Consider the following 16,495-nt stretch of genomic DNA (forward strand, 5'->3'; position numbering starts at 1 on the left):
CTTTTCGTGCGTCACACCCGAGGGGTCTCAGGCATACCAGAATTAAGACAAAAATAAATTAAATCTAGACGTTCACAGATTCATAGACTTTAAGGCCAGAAGGAACCATAAGATCATCTTGTCTGACCTCCTGTCGGTGCTCAAGTCATGCAGGAATGCTCTGGAATGGCATTCCAGTATTTCTGACTCAGTTTTCCACTCTGGAATGAGAGATGGCAGCTCAGTAACCTGCCCAGCTTACTGAGCTGTCATCTCTCTTTCCGGAACAGGCCTGAAGCAGAAGGGGTGGAGGTGACAGTGTGAGGAGATGGTGCCTTTTCCTCCTCCACTTCTGCTTCTGGGTCATTCTGGAACGTTCCAGCACTTCTTTTATTTTTTTAATGACTTGAGCACTACTCTTGTATATCACCGGACATCATATTTTACTTAGTTACTCCTATATTGAGCCCCAAAACCTGTGTTAGACTAAAGCATTACTTGTATTTGGCTAAAGTATATCTTCCGGAAAGGCTTTCTGTCTTGGTTTGAAGACATCAAGAGATGGAGAATCCACCACTTCCCTTGGTGGTTTTGTTCCAGTGAGTAATTATCCTCAATGTTAAAAATTTGTGTCTAATTTCTAATTTGAATATGTCTGATTTCAGCTTCCAGCCGTTGGTTCTTGTTATGCCTTTCTGGGTAGATTACAGAGCCCTTTAATACCTGAAAAAAGAAAAGGAGTACTTGTAGCACCTTAGAGATTAACAAATTTATTTGAGCATAAGCTTTCGTGCATCCGATGAAGTGAACTGTAGCTCACGAAAGCTTATGCTCAAATAAATTTGTTAGTCTCAAGATGCCACAAGTACTCCTTTTCTTTTTGCGAATACAGACTAACACGGCTGCTACTCTGAAACCTTTAATACCTGGTATTTTCTCCCTGTGAAGGTATTTATACACTGTAATCAAGTCACCTCTCAATCTTCTTTTTTAATAAGTTAAACAGTTTGAGTAAGTCTCGCACTATAAGGCATTTTCTCCAGTCCTCAAATCATTTTTGTAGCTTTTTTCTGTGCTCTCTCCAATTTTTCAACATCCCTTTAAAAATGCAGCCAACAGAATTGTACACAATATTCCAGTATCAGTCTCACCAATGCCATATACAGAGGTAAAAATCCTCTCTACTCTCACTCACTACTTTCCTTTTCATACATCCCATGATTGCATTAGCCCTTTTGGCCACAGCATCACACTGGGAGTTCATGTTTTATAGCCTAGTACTGATCTCTGTGGAACCCCACTAGAAACACTCCCATTCAATGATGATTCCCCACTGACGACTATTTTTTGAGATCTGTCTGTTTGGCCTGAATGTTCCTTAATTGTTCCAAACTTTCACATTCATGTTTTAAGTATTTTCTTTTTTTCTCTCACCCCATTAAAAAAACAAATCCTCAAAACTTACCTCAAAGGAATATTCAACATTTCTTTCATTCTTCTTGTGTGCCAATCCCTTTACTTCCACTTTTTCAACACTCACTACTAAAAGTAAAGAAATGAGAAGAATAAGAAGGAAGTCCCCAAACACCAAGAAAACTAGTTATTCTTATCTAGCACCAACATTTGTTTTGAGAGTGAAGCATGGCAGTATTACAGGTATATACAAAAATAAATTTGCCTCATTCAGTGCACAGGAGGAATGGTGATCATTGAATGGGTAGCTGTTTAATATTTCTTTCAGTTTTCATCACTCAACGTGTATCCACATGACTTAGTTACTGCACACCTTCCAAACCCTGCACTGAATACAGAATTCTTTATTTGCTCATGGTCTTTCTATGGCACTTAAAACCATAGTATCGAGTTCTTCACAAACACTAATGAGTTTACCTTCACAACACCCCTGTGAGGAAAGGAGATATTATCATCCCCATTTTGCAGATGGAAATTGAGGCACAGAGAGATTAAGGGGAAAATTGTCAAACATGTCCACTAATATTAGGTGCCTGACTTTTTTCAGAGTGGTTAGCATTTTTATAGTACTTTATATGTTCCAAGCACAGTTCCCATTTGATTTCAGTTACAGTGGGAACATTTCAGCCTGAACAGTTAGAATTTGAAAAAGATTTAAGCAATTGAAAATAGGGTCTAGTAGTGGAAGATGTTAGGCAACTTTACTGGCATTGCTGCCACCATCCCCTATGATACATTACCACAAAAGACAATCCTGCACTTCAGATTTTTGGCTACATTATCTTCATGGAAGCCTTACTTAGCTCATCAGCTGCACAAAAAAACCCCCTAGTTCAACTGTGCCCTAGCCCTGATCCCACTCCCGCCCTCCGAACCCAGCCCAGAGCCCCCTCCTACACCCCAAACTCCTCATTCCCAGCCCCACCCCAGAGACCGTACCCTCCAGCTGGAGCCCTCAGCCCTCCATACCCCACCCCAGAGCCCCCTCCTACACCCTGAACTCATTTCTGGCCTGAGCCCCAGAGCCTCACCCCCAACCAGAACCCTCACCCCCTCCCACACCCCAACCCCAATTTTGTGAGCATTCATGGCGCACCATATAGATGTGGCCCTCAGGCCAGAAGGTTTGCCCACCCTGGTCTAGATCCTGGCTATTTTAGAACCTTCCTCCTTCTCCAACCTTGTCCTTACTCATCTTTAGTCGCATGCTTTTTAGGAATCCCACAATTGTTTCATAGGTCAGATGACCATGCCTTTGTGATACCAGTTTAAGTTGTGGTACGTCCCGTCTCTTCCACCCCCCCCCACTCTCAACCATTCTTTCTCCACTTAATTCCCCCCACCTCACGGCCAAACAAAAACCAAAAACCTACCATGCATTTTCAATGTGGCTACTGTTTGCCCCATATTTATTACTTACTACCTTTTCCTATTCTAGAGCCCATCTTAATTTAACGTTTTCAGAGATTTTCCCCTGTCCTTTCTGAAACCATAATTTAATTATTTTTATTGTATTTTATCACTGTATTGCACCCTCAACACCTTAGTTTGGAGGTGGAAGATGTGGCACATTAAAAATAAGTCATCTCCCAAAGGGTGGCTGGCTGTACACTGCTTTGAAGCTATACAAATGCTTTAAGATGTTTTTCTCTCCATATATGTACTAAAAAGGAGTTCAATTCACTCTAAAGCATAGTTAGAATTGCTGTAGATTGAACATGGACAGGAATTAAATGCACACAGAGATTTATCATGACTGGCAAGCAACTTTAGAGACATGAACATTAACTGAGTGGAACATCATTTTCTGGGTAAAACTGCATAAAGGTAAAGTAGGAACAAACTTGTTCAAGGACTGGCATAAATTTCTGCAATATACACATCTTCACAGATTGACAGAGGGAAGGGAAGCCATTTAGATTCGGCAACTGTTACTCAGTTGTCTTCAAATCTTCAACCAAGTGTTACCGTATTGGCTTTGTTCTGCATTCCTTGAATTTTTTTAGTATTCAGATAATATCTCTAGAGATATCAGCAAATGCTAGAGTAAATCAAGCAAGACAGGGCTGTACATGGCTGTAAAATAAAATAGTTGTGTACATTTTACTAGTTGGGTTATTGACATAAGATCATATTCAAAAACTATGTATGTGTATTCCCATGAATTCTCTTCACCTAAAGCAGCTAACATGTTAAAACTACAACTTGCGCTGCTTATACTAGGACTATAAAATGCTAACTATCGTATGTAGAAAAAAATTCCTAATGTGAATAGCATAACTCATTTTCCCACTTAAGATAAGCCATGATCAGCTACTGCTAAAGGATCTTAATTTGTTATGGGAAAAAAAGGACTAAATCTAACAGAACAATATAAATCGTATAGTATACAATCCTGTTCCCACTAATGAAATCAGTGGAGGAACTCATGCAGCAGGATCAGGACTCTCTGGGTTCTCAGCAGAACACAGTACCTTTTCCTGAGATATATTCATCTTAATTTCACAAACTGCTTTAGCGAAAAACATTGCACAGCAACAAAATATATTTTTATTTTAAGGTAACACCACATAACAGGGAGGCAATCTGAAAAAACACAAAAGCCTGCACAGTGGGAAACTTATTCTAGCCAATACCAACTAACACCTACATAACATACCATGACGAGGCTATGTGCAAAGACAGGTGTGTTGGTTAAATAAATCAGTTATGTCATTTATCCACTGTTCTGAATCAATTAAATGCACTGTACTGAATACATCCCTAGCAACCAACCCAATTAAAAAAGTGTGCCATTTATCAGGCAGGTGATTAAGTGGATTCTACTATATTGGCAGCTTTGTAGGATTCTGTAAAATTCAATCTATTCTAGAGCATTCAATACAGTTCAGTGCACAGAAGGTAGGTAACCATTTTTTCTTCTCCGAGTGCTTGCTCATGATGATTCCAAGTAGGTGACTCCCAAGCAAGCCCTAAAAGGAGAGGTCGGAGTTCACCGAGTCGCAAACTGTAGCACCGCTCTGCCAAATGCGGAATCATCTCTGCCCTGCTGAGTAATGGCACAGTGCGAGGTAAAGGTGTGGACTGATGACCACATCGCTGCCCTGCAGATGTCCTAAATGGGGACCTGTGCCAGGCATGCTACTGAGGAAGCCTGCACTCTTATGGAGTGCGCTGTTAGTGCTGGGGCAGGTATCTTTGCTAGGTCATAGCATATCCTGATACAGGCCGTGATCCATAAAGCGATCCTTTGGGACGACACTGAGAGCCCCCTCATCCGCTCAGCAATTGCAGTGAATAGCTGTGTTGATTTTTGAAATGGCATTGTCTGCTCAATGCAAAAAGCTAATGCTTATCTGACATCTAGGAAGTGAGGCACCCATTCCCGGTTACTAGCATGCAGCTTAGGGAAGAACACTGGAAGAAACATGTCCTGATTTGCGTGGAATTGAGAAACTACCTTTGGGAGGAAAGCCTGTGTGGCTGCAACTGTACCTTGTCCTTATAAAAGACAATATAAAGGGACTGCGACATCAAGGCCTTAAGCTCAGACACCCTCCTGGCTGAAGTTATAGCCACCAGGAATGCCACTTTCCAGGAAAGGTAGAGGAGACAGCATGTTGCTAGGGGCTCAGAAGAAGGGCTCATCAGCCTCTAGAGCAGGGGTGGGCAAATGTTTTCGCTTGAGGGCCACATCTGAGTGTGGAAATGGTATGGTGGGCCATGGATGCTTACAAAATTGGGGTCAGGGTGCGGGAGGAGGGCGGAGGAGTGAAGTCTCCTCTATCCCTCCGAGTTGTAGGAGCGTTTGCACCTCCTATATGAGAAGTTGCTTGTGAGAAGAGTCCTTGAAGAGGGATGGCGAAGGTGGGTGGGAAGGGGGGAGGAAACTGAATTGGAGAGAATATCCCAATTCTACCATGCTCAAGACCCACTGGTCTGAGGTGATTTGTACCCAGGCATGGTAGCATGGGATAGATGATTCACGAAGGGAGGGGAAGGATCTGGACTGGTGCATCTCATCTTCAAAAGTCTGGCTTGGAGGCTGAGGGCTGCCTCGCTGAACCCTGACCCTTGTTAGAGGAGGGCTCAGAAGGTCTGCATCTATTACTCCTGCCTTGCTTCCCGCTATTGTCCTGTCTTGGGGGAGGAGAGGATTAGGGTAGAAGCAAGGGGTAGGCCGTGGCTTAAAATATTTCCTGGGGGCGGGGGTGTATGAAGCCCCAGGGACTTCAGTGTTGCCCATGAGTCTTTAAGGCTGTGGAGCTTAGAGTCTGTTTGTTCCAAAAAAAGCCACGAGCTGTCGAAAGGCAAGTCGAATTGTCTGCTGAACTTTGTGTGAAAGTTCCGATGCCTGAAGCCATGAGCTCCTTCTCATAGCTATGGCTGTTGACATAGTCCAGGTTGCCAAGTCTGCAGAATCCAGGGAGGCCAGTAAGGAGGTCCTCGCAATGACCTTGCCTTCCTCAAGAACGGCAGCAAACTCCGAACAAGAGTCAGCCAGAAGCAGATTCTTTAATTTGGACAATGTATTTAGGAGTTAAAGCTGTAGCAGCTGAGGACTGCCCGCTGTTGCATCCTCCCACTGACACTCCCACACTGGGGATTCCACAAGATTCCACGAGAACAGGACTCAACAGACCTACCTGCGAGGCTGGAGTGGGTGGTGCCAGCTGAGTCGGAGCAGGGTGTCCCGGCGAGGGACGCAGCCCACTAGTGCCTCCTTGCTCTGCTGCTCTAGTGGGAAAGCAACCTCGGTCAGTCTTCTTCTTGTGTGACACTGGCAAATGGGAGCAGTGCTATGCACTCACACTGGAGAAGAAAAGGAGTACTTGTGGCACCTTAGAGACTAACAAATTTATTAGAGCATAAGCTTTCGTGAGCTACAGCTCACTTCATCGGATGCATCCGATGCATCCGATGAAGTGAGCTGTAGCTCACGAAAGCTTATGCTCTAATAAATTTGTTAGTCTCTAAGGTGCCACAAGTACTCCTTTTCTTTTTGCGAATGCAGACTAACACGGCTGCTACTCTGAACACTGGAGAAGGTCTTTGGTGCTGGGGAGGAGCACTGCCAAGGGTCTCTGTCCTTTCTCTGCACTGCGGCCTATCTTACTGCGGGCGGCGCACTCCACACCGAAATGCTGAGCTTGGGGTCGGACACTGCCTGTGCTGGCTGGGGATGAAGGGTCGACTCCATGAAGAGCAATTTTAGCCTAAAGTCCCTCTCCTTCTTAGTCCTTGGGCGGAAGCCTCTTCAGATTTTGCACTTCTCAGTCTAACGGGCTTCCCCCAAACACTTGAAGTAGGAGTCGTGTGGGTCTCCCTTTGGCATAGCGCTTCAGACAGGAGCTGCATGGTTTGAATCCCTGAAACTGAGGCATGCCCTGGTTCTTGGGAGGGAGAGGACGTGGTGGTGGTGGGAAACCTCCAACTAAAACTTATCTTAACTAACTATGAACTAAAGAAAACTAACTAATCCTAAATTTAACAATTTGCAGGTACAACAAGGGAAAGTCTACTGGGGATCACTTGTCGTAGCAAGAGAAGAGAGCGCTTCTATGACCGTCACTGGTGGGAAGAAGGAACTGAAGAGGCGACGGGTCGGCAGGGACCTATATTCACTGACATGAAGGTGTGACTCCAGGGGGTTCCTCAGCCGACCTGACGGGTACCGCTAGAGGAAAAGCCTTCCAGCAACTGTGCATGCGGCACGCACACATCTACTTGAAATCAACATGAGCAAGCACTCAAAGAAGAAAAAGTTGTACCCCTTTTTCTGCTGCTTGATAGATTACAACACAGAATCTCTCTCATTTACTCAAAACCCCTAGGAATTACTTAGAGATTTAACTGGGCTATATCATTAAAATTACACTTAAACCTTCATGTGGCATCTTGCCAGAAATCCCCCTCTCCATCATCAGGATCATAATGATATAGCTGTAATACATATTGCTGCATAGAATGAAATGAGTAGTGATTTCAACTCAGACTGATACACATATCCAGTCCACAACAGCAAAGACGTCACCTGTTGTCACTGGCAGTTGGGGCAAAAGAAGTGTCCAGCACCAGACTAGCAGGGTTGTTGAACCACCTCTCAAAAGTTAGCTTGCTGCTTGGGATTAAGGTAGTCGTAAAGCAAGGAAGCTTCATTATTGACAGCCAGTGGAATGCTGACCATTCATACGAATCATAACTTGAATAACTTCTTCTCTTCTATGTGCCATGCAAATGGGGGTGGACGGGGAGAAGAAAAAATGGTGGTATTTAGGAAGAAGCTTCTTTTGGGGGCAGGTCATTCCATAACAGTCTACCATGGGGTTTTTCTTGGGCCTTCCTTTTAAGGATTTGGTACTAGCCACTGTTAATCACAGGTAACTGGACTTGATGGACCACTTACCTGATCCAGTATGGCAATTCCAATGTTAAGGTTTTTTTAAAAAATTCAAGATTAGCAATCACAGCAACAAAGACTTCAAAAGGATAAACAATGTAACACATATCAGCAAGGGTAACACAGGTAAGAACCAATATTTCAAAAGTAAACTCTGCATATGAAAAAAATCAAACATCTGTCTCCTTTTACAATTAACTTCAAGGGTCTTATCAACAGAATTTACAATGTCTTGGTTTTCATTTTTTTATTTCATAGATGGCTTAAACAGGCTGATGCTTTTTTCAGGATACGTTTCCTGAAATCAAAGACCAGTTATAGATGAAGATCTTTGAGACATTTTTGTATATAGACAAGGTTAACAGAAGAATAACTAGACTGCAAAGAGGAGCCTGAAAATCTGACACAGCAAAGCAACAGAGCTGAGCAATCAGGGATTAAACTAAATGATCCTTGTGGTCCCTTCTAACCCTATGATTCTATAGGGTAAAATCACAAAATTAAAAACTCCCCATTTAGAACAAATGCTGTGGAAGCCTTTCAGTGAGAAACAACCATGCACTCAGTGTGAAAGAGAGTACATAGGTAGAGACTATCTGCACACAGATTCAACTTACATTATATGTAGAATAGTGGATACACAATTTAAATTGTAAGATCCGCATGGCAGAGACTGTGTTGACTTTAATACAGCAACCAGCACACCATTGGCACTCAACAAAGAAAGATGAGAGAAGCTACAAGTCACTATTAAAAAGGCAAACCTCACAGGTGAAATTCTATGCCCTGTGTTATGCAGGAGGTCAAACTACAGGATCATAATAGTCATTTGTGGTCTTAATCTATTAACTTAATTCATGAAGCTTTGTTTCCTTACAGGAACACTGAAGCATTTAAAGAAAAGTACAGCTGATTAAATGTTTGTTTAAAATATGTGCTTGTCTTAAGGAATTAATAAAACACATTCCAAGTAATTGTTTGCTCAGAGTTTTTAAACAAATGTACAGTACAGTATCTTAAAAAATAAAAAGAGAAGTCATGTAGGAGTACCTTTCTAAAACAAAAGAATTCCTAAAAATGCTGGTAGAATGCCAGGAAAACTAGAAGTGTGGTAAAAAATAGTCATTTGTGTATAATATAAATTAACTTTTTAACTTTTAAAAACAATTTGAATAAACCAAGCACATACACCCTAAAAAAGCCTCTTGGTTTTAAATTTCTCTACAAGTCTTTTTATCCCCCGTACCATAAAATGCTTTCAATAAAAAAAGGCAGATATTTTCCCTCATTTAAAATAGTTTATCGTCCGGATTCTGAGAGTAGTGGAACACAACAACTTCCCTTGAAGTTGGTACTATTTTATGCAATAGAATTATGAGGTCCCAACAAATACAGGAATGGATTTGCTGCTGTACCTAATTTACAATGCTAAGTTTTGCGATCCAGTTACCATCACATTTTATTTCACCTGCTCTCTACCAGTCAGCACACAAAGATTCACACACTGCAAGCCTAGAGGGATCCATAGAAAATTAAAAAACAAACCAACAAAAAAGTTGAAATTTTATATATAAATGACAACATGGAAATGACTGGCCAGGTCTATAGAAGGTGGCCAGCCTGCCCAAGAAGCTGAAATAGATGGGAATTGAGGGCTCAGCACCTTTCAGAATAGAGCACTCAGAATTTGGTAGTAGTTTGCAACAGTGTATTAAATTCAGTAACAAGTGAAATGAGAAACATAGCACAGACTGGAAGCTTAGAAAACTATACATTGTAACTCCTTTTAACAAATTCTAAATAGTCAATCATCATCACAGCAAATCCCACAGGGACGTGGCCTCCTTGCAAATCGTCACCTGGATCGATCTCTAGTGATGTCGTCTGTATATTCAAAAATTTTTTTAACATTAATTCTCAATAAACAGAGCAATGATTATAAACAAAGAGAAAACTGGCAACATTGATCTGTCCTTGATATCTCCCCACAGGAACCCTCGGTTTTGAAGAGAGTATCCCAGAGGCCCTACATTTTATAAATCCTCAGTTGAACTTTCAGACTTATGACCTAATAGATTTTGAATCATTAAATATTAAAAGGATGACAGAGAAACCTTTAGACTTAAAGGCTTATGCTCCATTTACCAAACAGCAAGAAAAACTCTTACAACTTTTTTTGCCACACATTAACTCACTCAGCAACCATTCCTGAGCACTGTCAAAAGCAGGAGCCATCCAATGTGCACTGAAACATTGAGGAGGCAGAGTGGTAAGGGTGAGGGTGAGGTATTTAAACAGAGGTGTCCTTTCTTGTTTTTGGGGGCGGGCATTGTACACTATTACAGAATCTCTCCTTTTGGGAGAGGAAAGAGAAGGTGAAGAAGAGGAGAAATACACATTGTATCATTTAAAAAAGTTGAAGATTTGATAACAGACAATTTTATAAAAAGTATTACTGCAAGAATTACATAAATGTTAAATTAAGTTCTAAACTGACAAATTTACAAATGCACATCACTCCCAGAAATGGTAGCTAATTATATTAACATTAGAAAAAAGAGCATCAGTAAGTAAAGTACACCAAAAGACCCTTTTGACACTCTCTAAAACTAAGAGGTGGTACCCTAACAATGAGTGAAGGAGGATGGCTTTACAAGTCAGTGTTTCTTTTTGAAGAATCTCCAAAGGTAGCTAAAAGAGCAAAGCTGACTCCAAAAAGAATGAAATTTAATTCATTATGTACAGCTAAGTATCGGATATGTTGATCTGTCACATAAGGATGCTTTTTATTGTTATATTAGTGATGAAATGTAAATTATTAAACCTCTTGTCACTTAGAAATCACCAGAAAGGGTAGGATGATTCGCTGCCAGAGGATTAACCTGCTTTCATGTAAGAAGTTACCTAATAAATAATCACCATCTAATCAAGGTATGCAACATGGACATTACATCAATTGATCTTGCAGCCTCTATACAAGTGCAAGGTCTGTTTCTGCTGAGAAGTATTCAAGTTGTGTAATAATTTAATAAATAGCTTATACGTCCCTCTATAAAGGAATGCAGAATATGATAGCTGTTGAAAAAGCATGAAAAAGTAATATGATCTACTGACATGGACAGACTGAAAAACTGTCCTCATGAATCATAGAATCATAGAATCATAGAATAGAATCATAGAATATCAGGGTTGGAAGGGACCCCAGAAGGTCATCTAGTCCAACCCCCTGCTCAAAGCAGGACCAAGTCCCAGTTAAATCATCCCAGCCAGGGCTTTGTCAAGCCTGACCTTAAAAACCTCTAAGGAAGGAGATTCTACCACCTCCCTAGGTAACGCATTCCAGTGTTTCACCACCCTCTTAGTGAAAAAGTTTTTCCTAATATCCAATCTAAACCTCCCCCATTGCAACTTGAGACCATTACTCCTCGTTCTGTCATCTGCTACCATTGAGAACAGTCTAGAGCCATCCTCTTTGAAACCCCCTTTCAGGTAGTTGAAAGCAGCTATCAAATCCCCCCTCATGAAGCTGCAGCAGAAGACAGAAACACAAGGGATAATTTCTCCTCATCTGGGAGCAATTATGAGGTGACTACTTAATGTTACTGTGCACAGTTCTTTCCCAATGACTGGATTTTTCTGCATAAAAGCACGTTATACTGTTATCAATCTACTAAGTTCATGCTTATATTCTTCTAGATGGAGACTGGTACACTTGTATCAACTCAATTATGTACTTATCGATGTGGAAGTGAAAAAAGACAGTTGTAAAGCAGAACACTCAAAATGTTCTTAAGAGCCCTATGAAGTGTTCTTGTAGCTGGGTCAGTCCTAGGATATTAGAGACACAAGCTGGGTGATGTAATGTTTTTTATTGGACCAACTTCTTTTGAGGAGAGAGACAAGCTTTCAAGCTACACAGAGCTCTTCTTCAGCTCTTCTTAACCCAAACATTTTATTGAGGACTTCCCTAGGTGTACAGTTACCTTGAGGGAACAATCCCTTCACTAGATCCAAAGACCACCAGACTTTTGTTTTGTGAGGTAATAGCGTTTATCAGATTTACTCAATTTTCATAGTCTTCCAGTCTTTTTGAGTTTACATATCCCAAATTAAATATTAGGAATAGGATCATACTCCTCAATATGATCCTATACCCGATATTTAATTCCGCAAATTAAATATTAGAAATAGGATCATATTTGGTAAATTCTTCCTCCTTGCTCCTAACCTGCCTATTGGACCAGCTCTGTCAGGCTTGTACTATTCCTTTCCATTTTCTTCTGATGTAGAAAAGGACCAAGCTGCATGGTTTACCCTTGAATTTGAACAGTTTTTCATTTAGAAGAGGCAAAAGTAGGGGGGAGGGGAAAGGAGAAAGTCCTACAAAGAATCCTGACAGGCCTTTGCTTTTTCATCCACTTGTGCAATTTAAGATAGTGGCCAAACCAGGGTCTACTATAACAGCTGCTCCTGGAACCTCTCGGTAGTTGCTATCAGTATGTCATCTTATCTCGTCTTCTGCATTTCTTCTTGTTGGCCTGTTTTCCCTTCTCTTTGGTCTGCTCTGCAGATGGGAAGCAGAAGTTTTACATGGCTCCTCACATGTAGTTGTTGCCACAGAGGACCCTTTTTCCTTCATGAAGGACAGGAGTTCCTGGGGGAGTAAGAGAGGGAGAAAGAACCATCTATCCTAAAAAGCTTAGTAGATAAAATGTCAAATGATGGTGGGATCCAAATCAGCCTCACAATGGGGCATATTGTCTTTCTATAGATATCCACCATAAAGCAGCAAAGAACTGCTCCGTTGAGAGCTGCCTCTTAGACAATGAGGAAACTGGAGCCGTGAAGAAAAGGAGCTATAGCCAGAAAAGAGGCAGCAAAACAGCTGGTCTTCTGATTTTCTCCACTACCTACCCTACAAGAGCAGCAGCACACTGTGGCTGGAAACTAGTGTTCTCCTGGTGCAGTGAAAATAACTTCCCACTCAACAGCAGTGATGTCCATAGAATGCTAATGCTGGGAATGCTCAGGAGAGCTGTCATTTTTCCTTGTTACTTGGAAGTTAAAGACTTTCTTCCAGTTTATAGAATGGGTTTAGCACTGGGCTCAATACACAGATTTTTTGTTGACAATGTGATCCTAGTTCAATTTAAAATAATACCCAGAAACCTACAGGCTGCATTATCCCACAGGAAGGAATTACACAGCTTTAAAAAAGAATGTCAATTTATTTTTTGGCAGCAAATGGAAAGCTCATTATTCATGGGCTGTGTCCCCCGCCTCCATTCAAATGGCTACTATTCAGCATGATCCTGTCTATTTCCTCAGTTTGGTTCATTTCATTTGCAGACTGAGTAACCCTTTCATGTTTCTCCAAAACAGGATCTAGATTAAAAATAACCCAAACCCTTGTCCATATATTTTAGCTCTTACAAGCTAAAATCAAAACAATGTATGAATTTAATAAACAGAGAATAGTGCTGTCAGCATTTTAGTAGCCACAAAAGGCCACAATGTTTACCGACATAATCGTTCCAGGATTTTATTATATTTAAGGGGCTATGGAAAAACATCTCACTGTCTGCACTCAATGTGGGAGATGACTCATATCTGGAGAGGAAAATCTAAAGCCCAGATGAATATCATTCAGCTGTTTTCAGAAAAAAACATATGTTCAAACACTAGAACCTAAATAATTGAAGTTTTTCTTACCAAATATTTTGGGCGATCAGCACTAAGTTTTGTGTTACCACTGTAAAACTGGATAGCTTACTCACTTTACAGACAGCTGCCACGGGTTTGCTTGTTTTTTTTTAAAGTTAAAACATATTTGTACTGAATAATTTATTCAAAAAGAGCTGCTGTTCTAGACATATTGCAGATCAGCTCCTGACACTCTTACGAAGCGTGAGAACAGTCACATGCTAAACTAGACAGGTGCTATTCCTTTAAAAGTATACTTTTCATGGACCCATAGCTAAAGGTATAATGTGGTAGGCAGAAAAGGACGGGGGCAGGGAAACCTCTGACAACAAAATTGAACTGTGTACCAAGGACGAGGAAGGCTTCAAGAGTCCTATCTTATTAGTCACAGATACTGCAGCTACAGAGAAAATGTTTATTTTTGCTTTATTAAAAATACTCTTCAAAAGTTGTTTTAAGGAAAAATGTCCTCTATAAAAGCATAAAATACCTGCACAGTAATCTTGCATGCCCCTCTTTTTTATAGGGTGTGTGTGTGGCAGGGAGTACACTATTCAAACTTAGGCACACAGTTGCATGTGTAGGCAGGCACCAAGCCTGCACAGATGTGAAAGTGTGGCCATACCTTCATGAACTGTGAAGTAACTCCCTACTGCCTTATACTGCACAGCGTATGAAGTTAAGCAAGTGCAGGATTGAGGCCTCAATCTGAACATATAATTACTATATTTGTGTACACAAACTGGGTAACTGTACACATAACTGCTTCTAATTAGCTACTCGAACACAGAAATGTGGGAATACATGTAAATTATGCATGCAATTGGATGCCTGACTTACCTAAAAATCAGGCCCAATGTTTTGTCTTAGTTTTCAAGTTAGAAGACAAACAGTAATTTTCTAATCAGAGTAAAGTTCTGATTTTCAGAAGTGTGCTCATGAAATTACTGTGACTGTATGCATAAATGCTCAGTTTCAGTACCTGAATATTTCTGCACATACAGTTAAAGAAACAGGCTTTTCATGTCTAATCACACATTCCAAACCAGTGAAAAATATCTTTTAGCATAATCTATAACAGAGCAGATATGTAAAACTTCCGTTTGTAAATTAAATATGTAACCTTTTGGAGAAGTGATGTGCCCACACTGCAAACCACACTTTACTTTTAGTCTGGTTCTATCTGACCAGGGGATTGTTTTATTTAATGTCCTTGCTCGGTCTGCCTCTGAACATTAGGAGCTCTAGGCTTTGGGGTTTTGTTTTTTTTTTTAAAGGGACAGATCTATCCTACAGAGAGAATGCTCCTTGGCTAGAATCTTTAATTCAGCAAGAAACAAAATGTAACTAGTTGACTACAAATCCTAGTTCAAAAAGTTTTATAACTTGGTGTATAAAACAATCTCAAAGAGAGCCATTTTCTATGGAAAAAATATGTACAAGTTTAGCTGTACTAGGAGTTAGCCTCTCTCTGTGCCCACAACACATATAAATTGTACTAAAATGCAGGCCATGCTAAAATCCCACAACCTCCCAAAGAGAAAAAACCTAATGCAACTGAAGATTCCAAATTTCAAGATACATCTAAAACAGATATGTGCTATCACCTGAATAAAGGCATCTGAATAAAGACACACCCCATCCTGGCACATTTTGGAAGGAACCCATTCAGAGAATAGCACTGTACACCAAATTTATGTTTCTCCTGCAAACGGGAGTCTTGTTTTGAGCTCTGATTTTCTCCTGGGTTGTAAGAAATAGCCTCAATTCAGAAGGCCAGATTCTTACACCTTTAGCCACAATGACTAGAGTGGCCCATTTAAAAACAGTGAAATAACTGGTAAAATAAGAGTGCTATTCCACCTGCATACAAGGATAAGACTCTGGTCCAACATCATCAAACTACATCAGCTCTATAAGAATGGAATTATTAATAGAAAGTCCTGTTCTAAAGCACCCACAAATATTATTTGAAATAACGTATGTTGCCTGATATTTGTAACTTACATTAAAAGTTTCTCCTCTGATCCAAAACCATGATTAAGTCAATAAACTCCCCAGGTTCTACATTCACCAGATAAATGGTGAACTAGTGTATAAGGTTAATTTTGTTTTCCATAAAAAATTATTCTAGTCCCATTATCTGAAACAAAAACATGAATGTGTCCAATCAGGTCTGAAAACGGTGTGCAGATTGAAGTTCTAAGATTAGAATTTGACTGAATCCACCAGATTAGGATCTGATTATTTTATTTATATTTTTATTTACAACATGTTTAAAACATGAATTTGTGGTCTGCAGTACATAGCCATGCTAGTGTACAAGGGACCACGTCAGTGAGATTACAATGCAGCTGCTGCTGGGACAGCATGCCTTGGCTTGTAGTGCTATCTGGTGATAAAAGACCAAAGTATTCAGAGCTGATGGCAGCCTGCTCAAACCTTTACTGAATAATTTCTGCAGCTCTGAACAAGTTAAAATCTTGTAGTTCTGCAACAAAATGCAGCAAGAGCATGTATTTCAAACTCACTAACAAAAAAATTATTCAAGCTAATCTTTTCAAGTTAAACACCAGATTTGGGGGACCAACCTACAAGAGTCAGAAACTCCAAGTTAAAACATTGTTCTTACTATTTATTATTGACCACGTTTATTACGGTAGTCCCTAACGGCCAGTGAAGATTGGGGCTCCATTATATGAGGCACTGCACAAACACAGTAGTAGACGGTCATTGCCCCAAACGAGTTACAATCTCAATAGTCAAGACAGAGAACTGTGGGAATGGGTATAACACACAAGCAGAATGAACGCAATGGCAACAAATATGTTAGTGCCACAATTTTTGGGGGGTGGAGGGGCAGGGGGCTAGTTACAAGGGGATATGCTAAAAGACAAATGGAAGGGAAGGGAGATGAAAGGGTCCTGGCAAGGGAGAAGA

The 16,495-nt window shown here is 40.6% G+C and overlaps 1 protein-coding gene across 2 annotated transcripts in view; it reads right to left on the reverse strand.

Annotated features, from left to right (window-relative positions):
- Window positions 1–16,495, reverse strand: part of ZCCHC14 (zinc finger CCHC-type containing 14) — a 97,042-nt gene that overhangs the window by 23,636 nt on the left and 56,911 nt on the right. Inside the window, exon 3 of one of the 2 annotated variants that reach the window (XM_043494891.1) lies at window positions 1,445–1,518. In XM_043494891.1, the coding sequence (XP_043350826.1) occupies window positions 1,445–1,518 (74 nt within the window). Of the gene's footprint in view, window positions 1–1,444; window positions 1,522–16,495 lie in introns of both variants that reach the window. The other variant, XM_038368332.2, reaches the window with a different exon arrangement.

This window comes from Dermochelys coriacea, chromosome 12 (assembly GCF_009764565.3).
Source record: "Dermochelys coriacea isolate rDerCor1 chromosome 12, rDerCor1.pri.v4, whole genome shotgun sequence".
Taxonomy (NCBI): domain Eukaryota; kingdom Metazoa; phylum Chordata; order Testudines; family Dermochelyidae; genus Dermochelys; species Dermochelys coriacea.